The 15,969-nt window shown below is 46.0% G+C and overlaps 1 protein-coding gene across 3 annotated transcripts in view; it reads left to right on the plus strand.

Moving 5' to 3' along the window:
- The window catches only part of ZZEF1 (zinc finger ZZ-type and EF-hand domain containing 1), a 56,506-nt gene extending 53,238 nt beyond the window's left edge, over positions 1–3,268 (plus strand). For all 3 annotated transcript variants that reach the window (XM_057410731.1, XM_057410732.1, XM_057410733.1), the window contains 4 exons: positions 137–302; positions 1,786–1,936; positions 2,466–2,537; positions 3,004–3,268. In XM_057410731.1, the coding sequence (XP_057266714.1) occupies positions 137–302; positions 1,786–1,936; positions 2,466–2,537; positions 3,004–3,078 (464 nt within the window). In that variant the 3' untranslated portion in view covers positions 3,079–3,268. The remainder of the gene's footprint in view (positions 1–136; positions 303–1,785; positions 1,937–2,465; positions 2,538–3,003) is intronic.
- Positions 3,269–15,969: the final 12,701 nt, after the last annotated feature.

Here is a 15,969-nt window from a genome sequence, read left to right on the forward strand (position 1 = left end):
TGGTGTTACAGTTTGGTATTTCTTGCTTGCCAGATCAGTATTTATTATATGGAGAAGAGAGAACTGACTATATGAACAGAATGGGTCCCTACAAAAGTAACAGCTGTTTGAATTTTACTTGATTTTCTTTCTCCAGGGTTTGAAATTCTAAAGCAGATGCTGTCTGAGGAAAGGGTAGTTCCTCACCTCCCACTGGCCAAAATCTGGGAATGGCAGGTTGGGGTAGCGTGCCGTCAGACCGGCCACCAGCGTTTGAAGGCTATCCACTTGCTCTTGAAGATAGTGCAGTGCAGTGCCCAGAGGTGAGTGGACTGTTCCGTGATGTGCACTAAAAGGAAAACAGCATGAGAAGAAAAAGTGACTAAGCTGATATGATTTGAAGTAGATAATTTGCCTTTCGGATACAATTCACAGTGCCTGATAGATATTTATTGTAAAGGGTTATTTTGAAACCATTCTTTTATTTATTTTTTGGGGGGGGGGCTTTCTGCAAAGGTCCAATGAACTCAAATGTTGTTTTAAAGGAAACCAAGTCACCCCAAAACAGGACAAAGAAGAGATTTCAGTTAATTTTCTAGAAATTTACTTTATTAGTAGTACTTCAGGATTAAGGTGAAGATGGAATAAACAACTGGTGAAATGATGATCTGCTTCTCTAGAAAGTAAATAACTTTAAAATTACTGTTTTCAGTTGTACCACTAAGCTTGCAATTGAGTTTTAGAAGAGATAGGTATACTAATGCTTATGTATGTATGGCATGGGTATTCCTCATGAAAATACACATTCAAAACAGTGTTGAGCTCTTAGTGTTTTGCAGATGTTCCCAGTCACATTAACTCAATAGAAATACTGGAAACAGACAAGAATGCTGGAACACTGACACTTACCTGGTTATACCTTTTCAGTTCAGAATAAGCAAAACCATTAAAAGAACAGCATCCTACTAGCTTGCTTTGATAAAGGGAAGTCAAAAAGTATATTTACATGCTGTGATAAGAATGCACAATTACATAAAACCATTTGGTTCTCTGCAGACTTTAGATACACTGATCTGCCTCCAAGTCTGAAAACCTGGCTTTGAGATTTTAATCATGGATTTATTTTTTCAAGTTCCCTTAGGTATTTTCATCAGCAAATGTCATCTTTGTCATGTGGACAACAAATTTAATTGCTGAAAGGCCAAGTCTCTATTGTGCTTGTATTATTTAATATTTTTCTTGTGTTAATCTGATGATAAATTCTGAAATTGAGTTTCCCCTTTTCTCTCCTTCCCCCCCCCCAATATTTGTCATCCTATCCATGTAGTAAGTACCATTTGGGTTAGTTGGCTTTAACTCAAGAGTAGGAAGGAGGCAGGGTTGGAATCGTTTTTAAAGCTATAGGTCAGTTTTTGTCTGCACTATACAAGGGCATCACCTGCTTAGTGCTGTAGTGCAGTATTGGATAACCTCAGTGGAGCTACAGCATTTTGCAAAGTGATGGATATAGTTATTTTAAAGTCCTCATTTCAGGCGGCCACTTAAGTTTTACGGAAGTCATTTAGACATTCACAGATGTGAGGTTTTCTCCACCGATTCAGAATGAAATTAATTGTGCTGAAACACTTGACTGAATTTAAATTTTAGAGTAATTCTTGTGCCTCTTCCTTCATTGATGCATCTGTTAAAACTGTATGGTTCTGTTCTCTTGAATTTGTTTGGGGTTCTGTGTTGGGTTTTTTTCCTTCCCAGAAGCAGGCATAAGGTCATGGTTACTCACTACTTCATTTGAATTCCTTTTTTCAGGGACTGTGACCTTACCTTGCTGAAGCCACTTTGGCAGCTTTTTACCCATATGGAAAACAACTTGTGTCATGACATAGCCAAGCCTGGGATTCTTCTTCCTCTTCATCGCGCACTTGCAGAACTCTTCTTTGTTACAGAAAACAGAGTTACTGTAAGCAGTTCCTGTACTTGCATCCCTCCTCTCCCCAGTGCCCAGAATGATACATAGTTCAGTGTTAAATTACAGGTAGTTTTCCTGTATCTTGGCAAAGTTCATCAGAGCTTTAGAACCATTAAATGCTTCAGACACATTAAAAACTTTCTCTTGTGGAGTCTGGTAGCAAATTCTAATAGAGGGGCATACTGTTGCCATATCCATTGTGGGGCCTTATGTAATAGTCATGACTCCTTCTTATGCACTTAAGGCAGCAAGCCCTAAAGCCACTCTTTCTTCTGAGAGGAATGCTGATTTAATAATTAAAGGTATTTAAATGTGCTTTTCCTTGAGTTGGTTTTGCACATTACGTAGAAATGGTCTTTAATGGACTGATCTGTGGTCACAAACTGTGTTCTGGTCAGGGAGAGTCTTATGTGTAGTTTCAGATATCTTTGGTTCATGGGGACTACTGTAATGATCAGCATTTTAATGTTAATTAGTAGGATGATATCTTTAGTAGAAGTGTTGGTGTGCTTTCTTGCAGGAGCTTGGATCTATACAGGAGTATCTGCTTGCCTTAAATACTGAAGATCATCTTCATCGCTGCACAGCACAGGTAATAGGCTTGCACAACCTCAGTGCTGTGTGGTTTTGCCATATCTTTCTGGCAGGCAGAAATAATGAATGGTTTCTGACTGCCCAGTGGAGTTGTATAAAGTAGAGATAAATGTACTTTGACTTTACAGTACCATGAAAGGCCTCTGAAATACGTGAATGAACTACGCACAAATGTTCTCCTTTAATAGTCAGCTGATGTGCCACAAAGAGGCTGTTGGGTGTCATCAGGTATATATACCTGGTTTACCAAACTGCCAAAACGTGGGAATGGGCATGGGGGCTGGTCTTTCAGTAGCTGGAAATGCAGTTGCCTTGCTGGAACTGCCTGGGTACATGACAATTGTTGCACTGCCATGAGAGGACCAGCTAGGAACAGGGTGGTTATTTATTTCTGTTTAATACAAGGTTTTCTTTCATTTTGGATTAGCAGAATCACGACTTTGTTTTTTCCTTCTCTCTTTTAGGCCCTGAAAAACATTGCTGCTATCAGCCTTGCCATTAACTATCCAAACAAATCAACAAGTTTCTGGAATGTTTAATACTGGCTCAGGCCGGAGTGCATGGGATAGAGTAGTTTGTCCATAGGACATTGGAACGAACATCTTAACTCCGTTCAGGAAAAGTTCCTTCAGCTTCAGTGTATGAGCACTCTGCAGCCTGCCTTCCTTCCTTCCTTCCTTCCACCTTGATGTAGAATTTGTAAAAGTAAAAGCGCACTTCAATGAAAAAGCACATCTTGAAGTAACTCACGCGTCGCCTACAGTTATGTATGCACATATTGTAGCATGTTAGAGTAAACCGAACAATACTTTTTTTTTACCCAGAGGAAGTAAATGGAAGAAGGTAGCTGAGAATGGAAGGCCCCTGCATTGGTATCATCTGCTCCCAGGGAAACTTGATTGATGGAACCTGACATGGAAATGACTCGGAGTGATGGCATCGACAGTGTCTGTTGTATGTAGTTGAAGTGAGACAGGCAAACCATAATCTGGTGGGCTGATGCAGAAATGGTCCACACTTGAATCCTGTCATGTTTGCTTTTGCTTTGAAGGCTACTACCCAAGAAAAAGGACTTTAATTCTCGCTAAACTGCAGGTTGTAAAACAAATTCTGGGTGATTCGCATAGATAGCAGTTAAAGGATTCCAGTTCCAGAGCATCCTTGGGCAACAAGTTTGTGTCTCGTGTTCTTTGATCAGCTGGATCATCTCTTCTTACCTTATCTCCAATACATCATTCTAGTGTGGAGAGCAAAGGCCAGCCTCCATTTACAAAGCAGTGGTAAGATGAAGAACGGAGGAACTTACATGTTTCTCAAAGATCACAACTTTACAAGAAATTGTTAATGAAGCTTTTTTTCTTCCAATTATTTCAATACTAGTGGCTTGGGAGGTCCTTCTTGGCAATGCTGGGAACCCAGACTCCCAGCACTCAGGGTGGGGGTTAATGATCAATCAAGTCTTACCATACAGAGCAATAACTGCATTACTCCTAGTGAACATGGAATCAATTGCAGACCTTCTGTGCTGAAATAAATTGGCTTTCTTCCTGCTCAACTATGCTGGTTATTCCCTTTCCAAAGAATTATAAAGAACAAAAAAGCATTTTGGGGTGCATTTTATATACCATTAGACAGTATGGTCTTGTCAGGTATGAATGCAGAGAAATTTATGCTAAATTTTTTCTTCTTCCCTTCATCAACATCAGGATATGGAAGAAAGGGACCCAAAAGCTTCAGTAATAACTGAATACAGGTTGTATAAAGGCAGTGGCTCTCTTAGAAAGGAGTATGCTTGCCCAAGGACCTCGCTTGTCCAAAAGGGGAGGGGTGCCTAGATGTCAATGTGCAATGTGTACAGGAGCACTGCATTGGGGGATGACCTCTGAATTGATGGTCTTACTTGCTGGGGCTGGAATTTTAAGGGTGGTCCAATCTTCCCCTGAGAGGGAAATGTACAGTAATATATCCCCTTTTCTTGGATGGCATCTAGTGCTGTAGTTAGAGATGATTTGAATTCTGTTCAGGCAGGTGAGTGCAAAGTGAACATTGCTTCAGATCAGCTTGAACCAGAATGTTATTATTCTGCCTGAAAGACTTAAAACTGACAACCAAGCAGCACTATGCTGAAGCCATTGCCTTCAGGAGCGGAGTGGCCCTCTTGGCAAATGAGAATGCCAGAATTCAGGGAAAATGTACCATTTATCAAAGTCTGAAAGGAGGCAGAGAGATACTGCTCTGAACCCCCTCCTTGAGTATAATTGAAGGTTAAAGCCCTCCTTCCTTCCTGAATGAGATTGTGATGGGAAGGGACTTAATCAGAGTTGGGGCACACCTTTAACACGTGGTTCATTTTGCTCCCACATCTGAGTAACGTATTGGAGTTTGCAATCTCACTGCAGGGCTGTCTGAGAGATCTCTGAGGAGCAACTGTTCCCACAGTTCCTAACAGCGTGAGCAGATTCTGGGATCAGGGAGTTGCTCCACCAAAATGAGACACTCTTTAGTCTCCTTCAGGGAGTCAAACTGATGGGCAGGTGAGCATTTTGAAATTGCTCTTCTGGAGCAATAGGACTTCTGTTCACTGCCTCAGTGTGAATCCATGGCTACGTGGTCAGGGAAATGCAATGGGCTGATTTGCTAAGGCATGTAGCATGCTGCTGAGATCTGCCTGTGTTAGTCAGAGAAGGCTTTTTTGTTTTTTCACATCAGGGATGAAGACTGTAAATAAACCCTTCCCAGAACCTCTCATGGCTCTAGCATAGTCACTTTCTTTTCCCCAGTAGACTGTCTTTTTGCTCTCTGTTTAAAGACATGAGGCTGCGAGGATGACACAGGAATGGCCAGTGTTCCCTACTTAGGTGTACCACTGTAACTTACTCTACCAGCAGTAACTGGCCCCATGAGTCAGTCGCCTTGCCCTAAAGGGACTGTCTAGGAGCAGTGTCCACTACCTATAATCTCTACCCACTAGATGGAACTGAAGGACTGCGACCTGAGTTGACACTGAATCTGTTGCTGCCTTACAACTCATTCATTATGGATTTTTTAAGAGTCAGGAAACACTGATTATTAATATTTTTTTTTCCTTCTGATAGTTATAAAGAAAGGAAGCAAATACCAATAATGAATATTCATGGTCAATCATATTTTGAGAATCCTGCAGCGGTTCTAGTGGATGTGGATGATACTATTGAGTAGTATAAAACTGTCTGGGAAAAACAGGTATGCAGAAAAAATGTGCCTAATATAACAAAAACAGAAGTTGTCCTGCCTGAATCACCTGATGATGTGTTTAAGTCAAACCATATTGTTCCTAATAATACATTTGACTTGCTTTCATTAAACACTTAACAAAGAGAATTTTATAATTTCTTTTCTTACGGGTTTAATACTTTGCAATTTTTATCAGTTGTTTAAAATATATCAGGCCTTTAGATTTCTTCCAGTTCAGTTCAACATGTAAAAAGAAAGCTACAGATGTGGGTAAAATATGCAAATGAAGAGAAATATATTGTAAAAATTCTATAAAAACAAAAACGTACAACACAATGTCTGGTTTTTTGCTTTTTTTTCCTCTCCTCACTGAGTGGTGAATGCTTGGAGTTGCAGGGAGAGCCAGAGGCTTTCTTGGGTGTCTTCAGTTGCTGCGCCTGTAAGCAAAACTTTCTTCATGCGGTCAGTATATATCTGATACTGTATTGAACTACATATGATACGTACTTCTGGAGTCATCGCTTAAATTCAAGCCCTGCTGCATACACTCCAGTGGCCTTATCCTAAAAATGAAGGTTTCCCATGGATATACACTGGTTTCAGTGCCTGTGTTTACTTTCACATCTGAAACATGCATCTGGGGCTGCAGGTGTCTCATGTGAAGCTGAGATTTGTCTTGGTACCTCTTGATTTTAGCTAGTAGCATTTATCAGTGGAGGTGCTCGTGCCTACCTAGTCTAATGGCTCAGTGTAGAAGCTTATTTACCTTGGGTTTGGCTTGAGAGAAGGGTTGTTCAGGGAAGTGTGAGCAAGTTGACGTCTTCCTGTATTTACCTAAAGCTGCAAGTTGTTTCCCCTGGTTCCGCCTGCTCAGGGAATGCTTAATTAGGTAATTTTATTAAATACAAATTAGTATGGTTGTGAAGCTGTGGGAGAGTGGGGAACATCCCCCATGACAGTGGTAAATCAAACACGTTCAGTTTAATCTGCTGTTAAACTTAGTGTGGTCCCAGGCACTGAGATGTAAGGGAGGTCACAACCGTCGTGTTTGTGAAACACTGTTTTCCAGAACAAGTTAATTAAAAATGTTTTTCTTCCAAGAGGTCCAAATGAGGCTGCAATGTCCCATTAGGTCAAGACCTGCCCTGTTTATAATCTTAAACCTGCACTGACCATCTGCAAATCCATGAAGGTGCCCTGCTATAAAATATGGGCACATTGGAACAGAGCAAGGCTCCGATAATCTGATTCAGTACTTTCCCTTTTTAATGATGAATGTGGTTTCTTGTGGCCAGAAGTGAGTCATGTTGGATATCAGCTGAGGAAACCACCAGCACAAGGAGCCTACCCTGTTTCCAGGGAACAAACAACAGCCACAGCCGTGGGAGTCTATGAAAAGAATGACCTGGTCTTTAGGCAAAGCTACTAGAATGTTGGAAAACAAATTAATATATGTAAAGGGGACACTTTTCAACACTTCGGGAGATCAGGCTGGATAATAACTAAATGTGCATTGGTAAAATGGCCTGGAAAAACAGGAACTGTGCTGGGCTTTGTATGGGAAACGGCAATCTGGCCCACCTCTGAATTTCAATCACAGAACTCAATTCCGATTCAAGTGAATAAGAGAGAAATCCGCTATGAATAGGGAAGGAATTAAGTAAGAGGTAAAGGAAGTAAGATTAAAGCTCATTCTTTCCATGATGGTTAGGTCTAATTGAACTGGGTTTATTCTGCAGTAATCTTGCCTGATTTTTACCTCCTAAATAATAATCATAAAAAATAATAAGTTGGTATCCAGTTCAAACCCAGGCTGCAACATTGTGGTGGGGCTCATAAATGAGTATACAGTCTAAGGAGAAAGAAACCCTTTAACCCCCCCCCCCCAACCTGTTTCCTCCAACTGGAAACATCAACAAGCATTGCTGCTAAATAGATGGAAATCTCAGTTTTGGAGTGGTCCTTAGCATTTAGCGAGTCATTCTTTTTATATTCAAGGGCTGAGAATGTTTGTTTAGATTTAGGGAACACGGGGAGAAGAAGTTAGAGAAAGGAAAACCAGACTGTCTTGGAGGCAGAAATCTTTCCACCTAAGTGTTACAGATTTTGCTGGGGAGTTTCTCCTTACAAATGCTTTCCTGACAATTTTAATTGTTTTTATTCTCTTTTTTTAATGCTGGTTTCTTGCATCCATTCCCCATTTCACTGTCTGACTTCTCATAAATATTACTGGGGTTTTTTTTTGTTGTTAACATTTGCAGTGCAAATAACAAATATTTAAGCTTGTCTTGCAGGGAAAAAGTCAGTTTTATTAAAACCAAAGGAATATAAAATTAAAGTGCCTGCAAATATTTGTCAGTGGTACCTTCTCTCCCAGGCTTATTTCCAAAGCACTTTGTTAGCATCTCCTAGCACCTGCAGCATCAGACATGCTTACTCCAAGCCGTTTTGAGACCTGTATTTGCACGTGAGTGACTGCTAGATGAGGTGCTCCATTTTGTAGGCATGGTGTGGACCACATCCGGCAGTGGATGCGCCTCTCTTCACCAGCACTGCTGGGGAGTGTTCCCCATTCCTACCTGCAAAGGACTGAGGTTTGGCTAATTGTGGTGAGCTTGATTATGTTCTCTGATGGCTCTGAGCAGTGACTACAGCAACACATTTTCAGTTGTCTCTTACTTTTGTGACCTGCTTTAGTGCATCTGTGTGCCTTGCTGCAAGTCCCCCGCAAAGGTGTGTTTTATGGCTCCTTCTCTCGGCAGAGATGAGATGCATGGTGCTTCCTTAGGGATACAGGGAGAACTGGCACTCGGGCTTGCTGCTCTCGGATGGTTTGCTCTCTTCCAGGAGGTGTTGGGAAGGTCTTGCTAAACATCATACCTTCTTACTCCGTTGTGCTTAATATCTGACATGTAAAATTATTCATAGAATGGTTTGGGTTGGAAGGGACCTTAAAGATCATCCGATTCCAGATTTTTAGCTCTTTGTGATGGGTAATTGCCGTTATCTTTAATGCACCTCTGTGGGGCTGGGTTTGGAGCTCAGCTTTTACCTTGCTGCCTTTCAGCCCCCCCAAAGGTTTTAACCTCCTCAGCCACATACAGTTTCTAGAAACCAACAAAACCTCTTACTGGACTCCAAAGGAGCTGCTGCTCTGCTCATCCACTGGCATTGCTGCCGCATCAGGAACATGGACAAAGGCAAAACAAAGTGAAAAGAGGTGAAGTGATGCACAGCATGTTTTGGTAATTACTTTATTTAAATATATATTCCCTGTGTGTTGTTAACCAGACCCAGTAAGTTTCCACAAACTATAGGACCAAGTTATTTCTGTACTGTTGGACAGTGGCAGAGTATTGCTCTAGGAGGGCTTTGCAGGTGGGGATTGTAGTGCATGCAGGGGTTGTAATCCTGGAAGGGGTTATAGTGCAGTTCCTGCCATCAACTGCATGTTGTTGAAGCTCAGTCTGAGTTTCTGAGTGACTGATCCTATATTAATGCCTGAGGAATGACAGAAAAGGCTTCCCCTTACGCTTTCTCATTAGTAAAAGCATCCTATAAAGATTTTTCACTCTCTAATAAGTCATCTTCTATAGAATACCTATAAAAGGGGGACTTCAATATGTATATGTAGTGCGTAGGGCTTCAGTTCATCACTGTGCTTAGATTAAATTAAATCTGGGATTAAGGTGCAACGGTAAGCATATGTAGTTAAGCATTTCAGAGGAGGCTTTAACTTGCTTTTGTTGCCTTGGAGCCTAAACAGCCTGCTCTGTTGATAGGAAGTTCACAAATTGTACAGCTTTGTCTTGCATCCAGCAGGATCTGGAGAAGGCAGAAAACACAAAGATGAATTCTTGAGTCAGGAGAAGCGTTGAGTCAGGAGACCTTTCGTTTTGAGAATAAGTCGTGTCTGCGTCTCTTACCCTTCTGCTTTGCACAAACCACCCACGGAAAGCTCATTAATAAAAAATGGCAATGGTTTCTCAGAAATACCCCCATACCTTGGGGTTTATGCTCCCTGGAGTATCAGGTTGGGCTTTTTTCTCCCCACCAATTCCCTTTGGCTTTGTTTAAGATGTCTTTGTTCCTTCATACTCTGAATGTTAATATTTAAAGAAAAAAAAGAGCGTTTCATCCTCCACGGGGTCAATTGTGGATATGCTGCTGGATTCTAAATGATGTCTCCTTGCCTTTAACGATTGTCTTCCTTGTGTTGCTCTGAAAAACTGCCTTTTCCTCCTCTCATTCACTGTTGGAAGAGGCTGCCCAGGGCAGTGCTGGAGTCACCGGCCCTGCAAGTGTTCACACACCGTGTAGACGAGGTCCTCAGTGACATGGGTTAGTGGTGACCTTGGCAGTGCTGGGGGATGACTGGACTTGATGATCTTAAAGGTCTCTTCCAACCTGCTTGATTCTTTGATTCTAAAAGCAGCTCCGCAGCTCCTCCGAGTTGCAGCCCCCTTGTGTGTCATTGCTGGGACTGCTCTGCCCTTTGCTATACGTGTCTTATTCCTGGGCTCCTGAGCAAGAGGAGCTTTCTTTCCCTGCTTTTGAATCGCCCTAGAAAGCAGCGGGCTACTCCTCACCAGTGCAGTGCTGAGCGGCAGTGCTGGAGAGGCATCACCACTTGCTTGTTCTCCCAAATACCCCTTAAGGTCCCAGGCTAGCCCTAAACAGAGATTTGCTTGCTTGTGAGGTTTGGGCTAGTCTTGTCCTCAGTCAGCTGCAGGCGTGTTCATGTGGTGTGAAGTGGCTGCAGTCATGCTGTTGTCAGTGCTGATCCATGGCTTTAATTACAAACTAATCTTTTCTTAGTCTTGGATAAGTTAAAAGAGATGACTGCAGCTCAGCCCCAGCTTGGGAGTGCTTCAGTTCAGTCCTGGGGAGCCCTCATCTGCAGCAAAACTCAACCGGAGCGTGAATGTCTCTGGGCAGAAGCTGGTTTTTGTGTCCCACCACCAGTCCCCCGGCATCGAGCTGCTGGCTTCCCCAGCCTTGCTCTGCCCTCGCCACCGTGCAGCTTGTCCCTCTGATCAACTCCGGTGGCTCAGCCGAGCTTCTGGCTCACATATACCTCCTGTGTTGGGTTGGATGTCCCAGGAGGTTTTGCTGAGCCAGACCCCACTTTCTGCAGGGGACACAGGAGGAGGAAGGCAAGACAGGGGCCTGTGGCTCTTGGGGGATGCTGCACCCCTAGATGCAGTGTAATGGTCAGGTCTTGGTCAACACCTGTTATTCATGGTCTTGCTTTGGGCACTGCCTTCAGGGCTTTCTGAGTGGCTGCAAAACCCTCCAGCAGCATTTTGCCTCTCCCTTTGCAGGTGCCTGGGATGGGAGCGAGGAAGGCTTGAGGGTGGCATTCAGCTCAGGCAGCATTCAAGCCTTTGGACACCTCTATAAGCTAGCAAGCATTAGCCCCAGGCTGCAAGTGCAAATGGTGACACCAGAAACACAACATCCTGGTAAGCAGAGCTTGGGGGGATCCCCAAAATAAACCATCCCTTTGGGGACCCTCCCATGACCTGGGGAGCAGCCCCTGTATGACACCCCATTTCCATGGGCCTCCCAGAAACGCACTGCAGCTCCGGCCCCAGGGGATGCTGCAGGCACCAGGTTAGCGTGAGGTGTCCGTGCCCATAGCAGGAGGTTTGGAACTGGATGATCTTAAGGTCCTTTCCAACCCAAACTGTTCTGTGATTCTAGGATTCTCTGTTCCCCCCCATCCTGGCTTTTTAGCTCCTGCCTCCCAGGGCCACGCTGGCAGCCCCAGCGCCTTCCCAGGGAGCCCTGCCAGCTCATAAACTGCTTTTCATCTCTAAAAGAAGGTCCTTTGTGCAGCCTCTTGTCAGCAGGGCCTGTCCCATTGCTAGAGCTACGGCCCTTTTGCTGCTGGACACACCTATTTGTTTTACCAGCTCCTTTCTGGTGCTGTCAGATTTCTCTGCCACCTAAAAGAAAATCCAGAGAAAAACTCGGCCCTGGTCCTGTGCCCTCGTCACCCTTCTTGATTCAGGAAAACCCTCCCTCCCCTGGACTGATTTTCTGCAGGCAATGGCCTCAAACCAGCCTGCTCAGCTACAGCTCCTTGGCACAGCTTTGCTTTCTGGCTTTTACCCTTAAAACGGTTGTGCCCGTGGTGGCAGGGCTGGGGACGGCGTGGTTTGCATCGAGGTCCCTGGGAAGGGCTGGGGACAATGATGTCCCTATAGAGCATCAGCAGGAATGACGCAGATACACCGAGGGGTTTTCTCACGGAATGCTTTCCCTCCATGCATAAAACCTCCCCAAATTAGTGGGTTTGGGATATTGACCTCATGTGCCCATCAGGCAGCAGGAACTGGCCCAGCTCCTAGGATTAGCACAGGGGCTGCAGTGCAGCATGAAGGACGGCTTTTCTTCTACAGGATCCTGGGTGATGGTGCTGGTGACAAGGACCGGCTGGAGGCAGGGAGCAGGCTTCCAGGATTTGGCCTTACTTTGGTGCACGCTGGCAACAGAAGAATTAAGTGAAACCTCCTCCTTATTTCACCCCAATGTTGTTGTTACTTATTGTCCCGCAGCTTTGGTGTTGCTTTTAAATATTTAATGTGTTGAAAATCGTGGTTTTGATCAATGCGGTGCATTTGGCAGGTGGTGAGCGTGTTCCTGCTTGCAAAAAAACATAAATACCCTTAAATTCTTCATAAAACAAGGCTGGGTTTAGCAGCATTGCTGAGGTTTTGCAGCCCTGTGCACGTGCTGACCCCAAGCGCTGTGCTGGAGTTGCTGAATCAGGCCTGAAGTTCAAGCTCTTTGGGATCTGCTGTAGCATGAGCCGTGTCTTATTCTACTGCAGAATCCCTGCTGAATCTCTGGAGCAGGTCCAACAAAGGGCAATGGAGCTGGTCAAGGGTCTGGAGCACAAGTCGGATGGGGTACCTGGGGGGGTTTGTCTGGAGGAGAGAAAGCTCAGGGGGAACCTTGTTGCTCTCTATAGCTGCCTGAAAGGAGGTTACAGTGAGGTGGGGTCTCTTCTCCCAAGTAACAAGCAACAGGACAAGAGGAAATGGCCTCAAGCTGCACCAGGGGAGGTTTAGGTTGGATATTAGGAAAATGTCTTCCCCAAAAGGATGCTCAGGCACTGGAAGAGGCTGCCCAGGGCAGTGCTGGAGTCACCGTCCCTGGAGGTATTTACGTGACGTGTAGACAAGTGACATGGTTTAGAGGTGGACTTGGCAGTGCTGCTGTAATGGTCAGACTTAAGGGTCTTAAAAGGTCTTTTCTAACCAGGGTGTTTCTGTGATTCTATGTCCCTGACCCCAGCTCCATGGACACCCACAAGGGCTGCTGCTGGTTGCCGTGGTGCCGCACATCTGGAGCACAGGCACATCTGGGAGGGATGGAGCCGCGCCGGGGCGCGTAAGCAGGAAGGGCTGGAGTGCTGAGCGCTGGTCTGGCTTTCCCGCTGCTCCGCTGCCTGCGGTCAGAGCAAACCAGGCTGCGTCGGGTGGAAAAGAGCTTTCCAGGAGCAAGGGCTCCCGCTGGGTGGAAGGGTTGTGTGCAGGGAGCTGCCGACCCGTGTGTCGGCAGGAAAAACCTCCGCTTCTCAGAGGTAAGGTTTCCAGCAACGGAAAATTCCCAGCAGCCGAGGGCCCGGCGAGCCAGGCGCTAATAGGCGGAACTTGTAGAAGCAGCGTCCCTCCTGCTCTTTTCCATTGGAAAATCCAAAAGCTTTCTCCAGCTGTTGATGTCTCCTAAAAACAGAATCAAAACACGCTGGGTGGGGGAGCCGGAGCGAGGGAAGAGCCTGACAGTGTTGGAGCAGCCTTTTTTCACTGCCTCAGGGCAAATATTTACATCTTTTTTGCTTGCAAAGTTACGCTTGTTTGGAAAGAATTGGCTTTAGATTGGGCTCCGTAACCACGCTCTGAAACACCACCAAGAAAACAAAGCGATTTGGCAGAAATACAACGGTTTGGCCAAAGCTGAACGGCTTTTTTTTCCCCCTAATCTTCCCTGGGAACGTTGACATTTGGTGGCCTTTTCCAACGTGGAAGTTTCAGAGCGAGCTCTCATCCCTCTTTGCCCAATTCTATCATAGGTTAATTCTCAAAGGGTTAATAAATCTTTTCATAGTTTTATCATCAATCCAGGCTGTTCATCAGGCACTTCCACTGCCTGGATCTTGAGACTGGAGCCATCTGTGATGCTTCCTACTGCTGTGATGCTGTGATGCTTCCTACTCCTACTGACCCACCTGGAGCATCTGCTGCTCCTGCCGGTGGCATTGCTGGGATTTAGTGAATCAGATAGAAATCATTAATAAATGAGCGTTTATTAACGATAATGACCCAGGTACGTAGCACTGGAGATATGTAATGGGAACATGAGCACATCTAACATGGAGCGAGGGCTGTGTGGTCACGTCCCTGCCACGTGGTGGGAATAAGCACTATATTCCTACTGGTGCAACAGATGAGAGAGGAAGGATGGGAGAGGTGCCGGGAGGGCTGTGAGCTCAGGAACGGCTCCTCATCGTCCACGTCACGGCAAGATCCAGTCTGAGCTTCAGAGTTTTCCTTCGGGAGGTAGATTTGAGACCTACTGAAGTGAGTGTCCCCATAACTACTGTGGGTTGTAGTGAGGTGGACACAAGTGTGTTGGGATGCATCCTGGCACTGCAGGTGGGAAAGGCTCCGTCCCATTCATCCTGCAGAGCTGTTCCCATCGAGAGCTTTGCTGCAGGGTGTCTGGGGAGAGGGGGAGCTGATGCCAAGGCTCCAGCTCCTTCCCAGCAATGTGAACCTCCCTGTCCCTGGGGATGTGCTTAAGAAAAGCCACTATTGAGGTGCTGGGCCTGTCCTAGAGCAAACAATGTGCAAGGCTGGGAGCTGCCCAGTTCCTGTGGAAACTCTGATTCCTGTGCTCTGACCACAGGGAAACCATCCCTGATGGGCATCAGGAGTTCTGGTGAGGGGTCCAGGGTGTGGGTCTGGGGACAGGCAGCTCAATGGCCGCTAGTTTTCTGCTGGAAAACTTCCCTTTTGGTGAAACGTGGCCTTTTTGCATCATTCTGGGGGAAGCTAATCCAGGCTTGCCAGAGCAGGCAGCTGGTTCTGGTGTCTGGAATAGGCCTAAGCCCCATCTAATCAGTAGGGATGGAAAAGGGCCATTCCCTCCTTTGAATGTCCTTTGCAGGGAGCCCATACCCCTGGTGATGTCCTGCCTAGGGTGGGATACACAGTGCTGCCTTGTGTGAGCTCTCCCTCTGCTTCCAGAGGGTCCAGCATCGCCTCCCACCCTGCATCTCCCATTCCCACTCCCAGCTCTCCCGGTGAGCAGGTTTTCTAGAGCTCTGATTCTTCATGCAGCTTTTTAGGATGCTGCCCCAGCCTGAAGCCTCTGAAAGGGGACCTACCTCAGGGTGGTGGGTGCAGCTGTCCCCAGCACCAACCCTCCTGTAAGCCGCAGGGAGCTGAGCTCCTGGGGGGACAGTGTGTGAGCAGGGGCTCCTGCCATCTCCCTCATATTGCTGTGGGGCACCCCCTTGGCCTGGTCCTGTGGCATGAGCCGGGCACCCACGTTTGGGGCAGGGGCATCGCTCCAGCACCCGGGTTTAGGATGCTCCAGAGAAGAGGCTCATCAGAGCCCAGGGGCTCCCTGGCAGTGCAAGGAGTGTGGGGGGGGGTCTCAGCTCACGCAGGGCCTTCTCCCACTGCCAATTCCCACATCCCCACGCTCGAGCGCTTCCTTCCTCCCATCCCGTTTTCCGTCTCCTCTGCCGCTGCCTCCTGTCCCAGCAGCTGTTCCGGAGCAGCAGCTCTTCTGCCTGCTCCGTTAACTGTTTATCCAGATGGAGCAGGTCTGTTGTCATGCGCCTGGCATGTTTTTTCCATACACAAATCCTGTGCTGAAGCGGGGAGGACAAAACCAAACAAGCTCTGGGAGCTGTCTGGAGCGCTTCAGGTGTGCTTTGGCTGGTGTTCAGCCTGCCCAGGTCACAGCCCCTGCTATAGCCCCAGCCCTCGCCCCCTTTTACATCACATGTGGGGGTTTGTCCTCCTATCCATGCTATTCCCCTTGGATCGGTAGCGCCATGGACCTCACCCTGGCCCAGCTGCACTAAGGAACTGCTTTTAATGCCTTTATTTTCCTAGCACTTCATTTTAATCAAATGCAAATCCCAAATGCTTTGCAAACACAGTGACCCGTGGAGACGTTAATTGCCAGGGCTG

This window comes from Pezoporus wallicus, unplaced genomic scaffold, assembly GCF_028554395.1.
Source record: "Pezoporus wallicus isolate ANWC-B61680 ecotype Strahan unplaced genomic scaffold, APGP_CSIRO_Pwel_v1 contig_8705, whole genome shotgun sequence".
In the NCBI taxonomy this organism is placed as follows: Eukaryota; Metazoa; Chordata; class Aves; order Psittaciformes; family Psittacidae; genus Pezoporus; species Pezoporus wallicus.